The 10,092-nt window shown below is 44.3% G+C and overlaps 1 protein-coding gene across 1 annotated transcript; it reads left to right on the plus strand.

Moving 5' to 3' along the window:
• Nucleotides 1-2,275: 2,275 nt before the first annotated feature.
• LOC105946681 (cyclin-O protein B-like) lies at nucleotides 2,276-9,888 on the plus strand. Its single transcript, XM_012958247.1, has 2 exons — nucleotides 2,276-3,498; nucleotides 9,798-9,888. Exons 1-2 carry the CDS (start codon nucleotides 2,276-2,278, stop codon nucleotides 9,886-9,888), a joined length of 1,314 nt encoding a protein of 437 aa, XP_012813701.1.
• The last annotated feature ends 204 nt before the right edge of the window (nucleotides 9,889-10,092 follow it).

Raw genomic sequence — 10,092 nt, forward strand, 5'->3', positions numbered from 1 at the left:
AAAAAAAAACCTCTACATGTGGGCAACAAAACTCCCAGAATTGCTCTCTATTGATTTCAGTGCAATTGGCTGGGTCCACTAATAAAGCAAGCAATTGTCATTTGAAAAAACAGAAACTACCAGAGCCACTATTCTAATAATGATCATTGGTTACAATCTCTGATATCAGTAACAATAAATAAGCATTGGGTTTTCTTGTTGGTTAAAGCATGGGTGGATTTCATTAAGGCTCAAAGAGGCTACGTCTCCCCAAACCTGCCTGACACATCAAAAAGAAAATAAATTCAGAAAACATCTCAGCTCCTTGCTGGGGGGAGAAATGTGTTTAGTTACTACAAGTCTGTTGTTATTACAGGTATCGGGCCTGTTATCCACAATGCTCGGGACCAAGGGCTTTCCACATAAGGGATCTTTCCGTAATTTGGATCTCCTTACCTTATACCTCCATACCTCTATTTAAAAATAATTTAAACGTCATTTATACCCAATAGGATCCTTTAGCCATCAATAAGGGGTAATTATATCTTAGTTGGGATCAAGTACAGGTACTGTTTTATTATTACAGAGAAAAGGGAATCATTTAACCATTAAATAAACCCAATAGGGCTGTTCTGCCCCCAATAAGGGGTAATTATATCTTAGTTGGGATCAAGTACAGGTACTGTTTTATTATTACAGAGAAAAGGGAATCATTTAACCATTAAATAAACCCAATAGGGCTGTTCTGCCCCAATAAGGGGTAATTATATCTTAGTTGGGATCAAGTACAGGTACTGTTTTATTATTACAGAGAAAAGGGAATCATTTAACCATTAAATAAACCCAATAGGACTGTTCTGCCCCCAATAAGGGGTAATTATATCTTAGTTGGGATCAAGTACAGGGACTGTCTATGAAGATTTTCATTCATCCAGGTCATGGTATATCTAGTATAAATAAATTTGAAGCAACTGGACTTGTTTAGTAATCATTGAAGACGTTTCACTACTCATCCGAGCAGCTTCTTCAGTTCAACTGACTGGTATGGGAAGTCCTAGCATATATACTCTTCCACTAATCCAATCACAATGGCACTATGTAACTCTTCAGAAAGGTGACATCTGAAACTCACAGAGGTGTGAATGCTGTGGAGTTACTTTGAAAGGATTACCCAAGTATCATGCAACTCTTCAAACAGGTGTTACTTGTTAGAGTTGCATGAATGGATGTGTGAAGAGTTCTGAAACTGCCGGGGTACAGATGTTAGAACAGCATTGTATGTAGCAGACAGATGGTGTCGAAGTCCCCCACCTCTGTTAAGGGATGTCTAAGCGAATGGCTCAGCATAGGAGGGCGAACACTACAGGCCAGGACTCTGCTGTCTTTCTACATCTAAAAGACAAGGGACACTCCTTTGAAAATAGCAATGTCCAAATTTTGGACAAAGAAGACCGCTGGTTTGAAAGAGGTGTAAAAGAGGCCATTCATGTCAAAGTGGAGAAACCATCCCTTAACAGAGGCGGGGGACTTCGACACCATCTGTCTGCTACATACAATGCTGTTCTAACATCTGTACCCCGGCAGTTTCAGAACTCTTCACACATCCATTCATGCAACTCTAACAAGTAACACCTGTTTGAAGAGTTGCATGATACTTGGGTAATCCTTTCAATGTAACTCCACAGCATTCACACCTCTGTGAGTTTCAGATGTCACCTTTCTGAAGAGTTACATAGTGCCATTGTGATTGGATTAGTGGAAGAGTATATATGCTAGGACTTCCCATACCAGTCAGTTGAACTGAAGAAGCTGCTCGGATGAGTAGTGAAACGTCTTCAATGATTACTAAACAAGTCCAGTTGCTTCAAATTTATTTATACTAGATAAGTACAGGGACTGTTTTATTATTACAGAGAAAAAGGAAACCACTTTTAAAAATTAGAACTATTTGCTTATAATGCAGTCTATGGGAGAATGTTTCCAGATAAGGGATCCAATACCTGTACCTTGAAATACAGAAAGAAATCACCAGAACCTGGTCCACATTGTAGCCAGTTAGAATGAGTATCATGCCACCTTGGGATTGCCTATTCTATACCCAACAGATGCCCAGTGTAAGCCTATTAGAGAAACAACAACAAGACCCGCAGATCCTAAAACATTTTATAACAAGAAAAAGAAAAAGACAAAAAGTGGCCTCCATTAGAAGTCACCTTCAAGTTCTCCCCATGACAGAGCTGTCCAGCCAATCACTGCTGAGCACATGTAAGAGCTGTGAAGGCTTTGCAACTGTCAGATGAGAGAGACCGTTGGAGAGAGACCGTTGGAGAGAGACCGTTGGAGAGAGACCGTTGGAGAGAGACCGTTGGAGAGAGACCGTTGGAGAGAGACAGGCGATGTGAGAGAAAGCGAGAGAGAGAGAGTGATGGCGACTTTTAATTCTAAGAAGAGAAAGAGAGAAGAGAAAAGATCCGGATGTAGCCAAAAGAAGAGCAAATATCGGCGTGACCAGCATGGGACCTGTTGTCCAGTACCGGAGGAACCAACACCCGTACGGGACCAGTGGAACACCTTCACAGTAATGGCAGATGCTCTTCAGACATTTGAAGAGTATGGGGAGGATGCCTACCTGTTCAACAAACGGCTGGAGAAGGACTTCTCACCACTGGATTTCCTAGCAAACCAGCATGAGGTAGATCCAACCAATTGGGAAGAAGTCACTAATATCTTAATTAAGGTGCACAGGCACTTTTCATTGGACTTTTCTACCCTGTGCCTTTCTGTCAACTACCTGGCTAGGTACATCTCCCAGAGGCCACTGAAAGCGACCATCCTAAAGCCACTGGGGGCCACGTGCTTGTATTTGGCAACAAAAATCATGGGTAGAAAACGTCCATCAGCAGAGGATTTCCTGGAGCTGTTTGGGGATGCTAATTACACACCTGCCTATATTGCATATGTGGAGAAGAACCTTATGTGCCAACTGGACTACCGGCTGCAAGGACCCACCATTGATTTTTTTCTTGAACACTTCTCCCTAATAAGAGCATCTAGCGAGAAGTGTTCAGGCATCATCACCAGAGCAGCCAATGCCCTAACAGCTGCCAGAGGCATCGCAGCACTGGCCATGACACAATATGGTTTCCATCAGTATGCACCATCTCTACTGGCTCAGTGCTGTCTTAAAGCTGCTGACAACATATTCGGATATAACACCGCGAATGAAGAGGAGCCCCGTGACTATCCTGCCCACCTCATGCAGGAATGCTTGGAGAAGACACTACTCCTGGTCTCTGCAAACAAGAACTTTTTGCAACAACTACTGCCAGGAGTCTTTCCAGAGACGCTTCAGGAGCATTCTGCATCTGCCGCCATTCACAGCGGAAGCACTGAAGTTACAGAGCCAGCCGGGCAGCACCCAGGAACATCATCAAGGAGACCTAAGGAGACAGGAGCAGGCTCCCCCCGGAAGAAAGGTGGCGGAAAATCTGCAGCTGCATCCAGAAAAACAGGTAAAAGGTAAGTATTTAGCTGACAAACCCTTTTTATCTGTACACATACACATACACACACACACATACACACATATATACACACACACACATACATACACACACACACACACACATACATACATACACATACACACACACACACACATACACACACACACGCACACATACACACACACACACACCTACACACACACACATACACACACCTACACACACACACACCTACACACACACATACACACACACCTACACACACACAATGGACATACATTGGACTTGGACAGACACACCAGGACAGACTTTTTTACACACACTTGTCAGCATAGTCACCTAAGCACACATTTAGTTACTCAGACTATGGACGTATACAACAGACACACACAGTCACAGCTGGCAGAAGGGGCAAGCAGTACCATACTGGGGAGCGGATCAGCAGGGGAGACAGCTGAATATCCCTGCAGGGGTGACAGAGACAGTACTGGGAAGTGGCCGGCACCAACCTCGGGGCACAGAGCAGCGCACTCTAACCCAACAGGAGTGGAGCACATCATAGCCACATAGGAACAAAGTTGTCATCAGCTTTATTTGTGTAGAAGTGCGTTTCTCTCTGTCCTTCTACCTGGTTTTCCATCTGTTCATCTAAGTGCGCTGGTCTATATTTCAGTGCTGTATATTTGCACCTTTGTCTGTCACTCACCACGAAGACAGAAATATGGTTTAATACACACAAGCAGAAATTTAAGACACTCTGGGTTCCCTGCATTCCTTTTTACTCAGCCTGGGTGACTGCAGAAGCCGGGGTCTGTAGGCTGCCTGGGATCCAATGTAACGGAGAGGAATGCAGCATTCACCTGTGATTGTGTGTATGCTGCCATTATCCCTTCCTTTCTTCCACCGCAATTCCACCAGCGGTGCCTCCCCTTTATCTAAGACATGGTTCATATACAAGAGCCACTGGTGTAGACTTTGCATCCCTCTTTACTCCATCCCTCAGACTGCAGGAGCCGGGGTCTGCAGGCTGCCTGGGGTCCAATGGAATGAAGAGGAATGCAACCTTCACCATGCGGCTCAACTGCGCTTATGTGTATGCTGCCATATTTCTGTCTTCTTTCCTCACCCTGCTTGCCTTCATGAAATATGGCGCATTGATCCTGGGAGCAAATCCGATTGCCGTTAAGGAGTCAGGAAGGAATTTTCCCTCTAGTGAAGCAGATTGGCCTATAAGCTTCCCAGAGGTTTTTGCCTTCTTCAGGACCAAAAAGCCTAATTTTTAATATCAATAAAGCTGTGACTTCACAGATTAACCACAAAGTCGCTGTGTGTGTCTTTATTCTGGGTACTGGGGGACTTGGATTAAAGGTCTCATTTGGCAGGGGAAACATGGAACGGGTGTGTGAGAATGCATCCAATAAGCAATAAGTTGTATCTGTCAGAGTTGTGAGTCTGTTGGGGGGAACAGTCTGTGCTGTATATTGCCCGGGGGGAACAGTCTGTGCTGTATATAGCCTGGGGGGAACAGTCTGTGCTGTATATAGCCTGGGGGGAACAGTCTGTGCTGTATATAGCCTGGGGGGAACAGTCTGTGCTGTATATAGCCTGGGGGGAAAAGTCTGTGCTGTATATAGCCTGGGGGGGAACAGTCTGTGCTGTATATAGCCTGGGGGGAACAGTCTGTGCTGTATATAGCCTGGGGGGAAAAGTCTGTGCTGTATATAGCCTGGGGGGAACAGACTGTGCTGTATATAGCCTGGGGGGAACAGTCTGTGCTGTATATAGCCTGGGGGGAACAGTCTGTGCTGTATATAGCCTGGGGGGAACAGTCTGTGCTGTATATAGCCTGGGGGGAACAGTCTGTGCTGTATATAGCCCGGGGGGAACAGTCTGTGCTGTATATAGCCTGGGGGGAACAGTCTGTGCTGTATATAGCCTGGGGGGAACAGTCTGTGCTGTATATAGCCTGGGGGGAACAGACTGTGCTGTATATAGCCTGGGGGGAACAGTCTGTGCTGTATATAGCCTGGGGGGAACAGTCTGTGCTGTATATAGCCTGGGGGGAACAGACTGTGCTGTATATAGCCTGGGGGGAACAGTCTGTGCTGTATATAGCCTGGGGGAACAGACTGTGCTGTATATAGCCTGGGGGGAACAGACTGTGCTGTATATAGCCTGGGGGGAACAGTCTGTGCTGTATATAGCCTGGGGGGAACAGACTGTGCTGTGTATAGCCTGGGGGGAACAGTCTGTGCTGTATATAGCCTGGGGGGAACAGTCTGTGCTGTATATAGCCTGGGGGGAACAGTCTGTGCTGTATATAGCCTGGGGGGAACAGTCTGTGCTGTATATAGCCTGGGGGGAACAGTCTGTGCTGTATATAGCCTGGGGGGAACAGTCTGTGCTGTATATAGCCTGGGGGGAACAGTCTGTGCTGTATATAGCGTGGGGGGAACAGACTGTGCTGTATATAGCCTGGGGGGAACAGTCTGTGCTGTATATAGCCTGGGGGGAACAGACTGTGCTGTGTATAGCCTGGGGGGAACAGTCTGTGCTGTATATAGCCTGGGGGGAACAGACTGTGCTGTATATAGCCTGGGGGGAACAGACTGTGCTGTATATAGCCTGGGGGGAACAGACTGTGCTGTATATAGCCTGGGGGGAACAGACTGTGCTGTATATAGCCTGGGGGGAACAGTCTGTGCTGTATATAGCCTGGGGGGAACAGTCTGTGCTGTATATAGCCTGGGGGGAACAGACTGTGCTGTATATAGCCTGGGGGGAACAGTCTGTGCTGTATATAGCCTGGGGGGAACAGACTGTGCTGTATATAGCCTGGGGGGAACAGATTGTGCTGTATATAGCCTGGGGGAACAGACTGTGCTGTATATAGCCTGGGGGGAACAGACTGTGCTGTATATAGCCTGGGGGGAACAGACTGTGCTGTATATAGCCTGGGGGGAACAGTCTGTGCTGTATATAGCCTGGGGGGAACAGACTGTGCTTGGCAAGGAATAGGGAATGGTAGATTCACATGAGAAAATGGGGAATTTGGTTAACAAAGGGGCACAGGGAGATACGGTAATAAGGAAGATGTAAATAATAGTTTAACAAGCCAGGAAGGTACTTCAACAGGGAATGATGAAGAGGTAGGTTAACAAAAGAAGACTGGAAGGTACTTTAACAGGGGAAAATAGGGGAGGTAGGTAACAGGGGAAGACAGTTTGGTTAAAAGGGTAGATGAAGGTAGGTTAATGGGGGAAAATGATTAGGAAGTTTATTTGGCAAAGATGGGGTGAAATATTACTGGGGAATTATAGTAGTAAGGTTAACAGTTAAGGATGGGAATTAACATTTAAAGGGGAAGATGGGGAGGTATGTTCAAATAGGAAGAGAGGTTGTTTAATAGGAAAGATGGGTGAAAGTTTAACAGAAGGATATGGAGAGGTTGGTTAACAGGGAAAGATGGGGAGGTTTGTTCACAGGAAAGATGGGGAGGTAGGTAACAGGACGATTGGGGGAATATTGAGAGGTTGGTTAACAGAAAAAGTTGGAGGGGTAGGTAACAGGAAGATGGGTAGAAAGCTAACGGAAAGATGAGGAGGTAGGTTAATGGGGCAATATGGGGAGGCACTTTAATGGGATTATGGGGAGGTAGGTTAACAAGGAAAGATGGGGTGGTAGGTTACCAGCAACCTGCTCCGTTATAGGGCGAAGAAGTGTGGGGAGTTTGGGTGTTGTACCCCTAAAACTGTAGGAGGAGGAGTGTTAAGAAAATGGGGGGGCTAAGAAGAAGAAGAAGAAGCGGAAGAATAAGCTGAAGTGGGGGAACAGTTTGTGGGTTTCCAACCCAACACAATAAAACTGAAACCTCACAGAGAAATAGGTTTTTAGCTGCCGGGCTCAGTGACTATCAATAAACACAAATAAATGAAATAATATGATGTATATTCTCTTATCCTAAACTGGCATAAATATTACACACAATAAGTGAATGGGTGAAACCCAAAGGGAAATACCTAAAGCGCGTATTGGCCCAAGTGTACATACCCCGGCCCATCCATAGCAACGGCTGCAGCCAACTCACTGTACTAATTATACAGTAAATAACTCCGGGTGCTTAAAGCCCCAAACCCGTAGCCTGAGGGAGCAAACCCAAATCATCCGATAGCGGCTTCAAAGCGCACCGGGCTCACCTGAACGCAAACAGGTTTTATGGATATGAATAAAAGCTGAGTTGTATGGTACTCCATGGCTGCCCGGTGTGCTTTTGTACCCGTTATTGGATGGTGCCGGGTTCACTGAGCCCCATTTAACAACTACAAATAGTTGGAAGAAGGAGGCAAATACAGGTATGGGACCTATTATCCAGAATGCTTGGGACCTGGGGTTTTCCAGATAAGGGATCTTTCCGTAATTTGGATCTCCATAACTTAAGTCTGCTAAAAATCATTTAACCATTAAATAAACCCAATAGGGCTGTTCTGCCCCAATAAGGGGTAATTATATCTTAGTTGGGATCAAGTACAGGTACTGTTTTATTATTACAGAGAAAAGGGGATCATTTAACCATTAAATAAACCCAATAGGGCTGTTCTGCCCCCAATAAGGGGTAATTATATCTTAGTTGGGATCAAGTACAGGTACTGTTTTATTATTACAGAGAAAAGGGAATCATTTAACCATTAAATAAACCCAATAGGGATGTTCTGCCCCCAATAAGGGGTAATTATATCTTAGTTGGGATCAAGTACAGGTACTGTTTTATTATTACAGAGAAAAGGGAATCATTTTTAAAAATTAGAATTATTTACTTATAATGGAGTCTATAAGAGATGGCCTTTCCGTAATTTGGAACTTTCTGGATAATGGGTTTCCGGATAAGGGATCCCATACCTGTAATTAAAAAATTAACAAATAAATATATATATTTTTTTTAAAAGAAGATCATTTGAAAAGTTTCTTAGAATTGGCCATTCTATAACATACTAAAAGTTAGTTTAAAAGTAAACCGCCCCCATTAAGGTGTTTTAAACCTTTTTTTTTAAACAAAGTTTTTGGTAATTACTCAGTATTTGGATAATGTTAAGTGACTGTCTTGCTTCTGTCTATCTGTTTGCTGGAGTGAAGACTCATGACATGGTGAGTGAACCCATGAAAATGTTAAAAATATATATATTCCTTAATTTATATTGGTTATCAGGTAAGTACCCAATTGTATATTTCACAAATTATATCAAGAGTATCTGGTGAGTGCCCCTCTACCCTTTAGGCCCAGTGTATTAGGGTGCATGTAATATCCTTTCTGTACATACTATAAAGAGTGGGGTCGCTTGCTTCATTACAGTGCTGGGCCAAAAGCTAAAAGTGCCCAATTCATGCCTGCGTCATTTCTCCACTTGTCACCCCCCCCCAAGTTCATCCCAACCACCCAGGCCCGGATTTGTGGAAAGGCCACAATGGCCCGGGCCTAGGGCGGCGCAAATTTGGGGGTGGCATGCCAAAATCTTGAACTTTTTCTCCCATACAAATCCGGCGCTGCAACCACCTAATAGCAACAAGAGCAATAAATACCCCTTCGCCATCTGTGCTGAGTTACAGAAGGGCCAGAACTTGGGGTAGGCAGGCAGAAGAGGTCTGTGCTATAGCAAAAATGCTTAATGTCCTATATATATTGATAATGGGTACATAAGTGGTCTCTACCTAGCACCCCCCCACTACCATTGCACCCTAAACACACGTCTCTTCTGCCCACCAATCATTGTATCAGCTTTTGGTTTTCTCACTATTTATTCGCGTTCCCCCTTAAATAAAGAGAAGCTTCTATCACTTGGGACAGCCCCTTGCAATCTATAAATGCCTCGGTAGGGTAATTCTATATCTTGCGGATTGGAAATGTTAGGTTTAGAAAGCACACGGTTAAACCACTGATATCTGAGAAAAAAAGAAAATAAAACCCATTTGCTAAAACTAATTAGTAGCCATTCATGGCAATGTCTTGTTCTTACCAATAACAGCTGCCTTTTCAAACAGTCCTTGTGTACGCACAAATTTCCCTAGCCCACATTATAGAGATGAAATTGCATTGCTGCGGCCCATTCTTTCCTTTCTATACATTGCATTGACCTCTAGCCCTCGGCTGATTGCAGGACCCTCTTGCTGACATTCAATGCCATTCTGCCCTCTCTTGTAAGTACATTTTCCTAGAAAAGCTGAACCTTTATTTCAATTTTTCTTTCAGCTAAAGATTTATAATTGAAATGATGGATCATGTGGATAACAATTCTCATTTTCCCTATGATCCCTCTCCAGAGCAGATCTCATCATCGTCTGCATCATTTATTTATATGGCGACGACATTGTCTCCAGCACTTTACCAGTAAATTTAACAAACAGAAGCTAGAGGATAAAAATAGCACTGGAGGGTTCTGCTCTCAAGGGTTTTGGAAGGGATTTGCATTCAATTGATGGCTCATTTAGAACAAGGTTGGACTGGCCCATTGGGACACCAGGAAAAATCCCGGTGGGCCCTGGTCCTGTTCAGCCCTGCTGCCTGCCTGCAATTGCATCAGAAAGATTCAAACAAAATTAAACTTTAATTAAATTT

This window comes from Xenopus tropicalis, chromosome 2 (genome assembly GCF_000004195.4).
Source record: "Xenopus tropicalis strain Nigerian chromosome 2, UCB_Xtro_10.0, whole genome shotgun sequence".
Classification (NCBI taxonomy): domain Eukaryota; kingdom Metazoa; phylum Chordata; class Amphibia; order Anura; family Pipidae; genus Xenopus; species Xenopus tropicalis.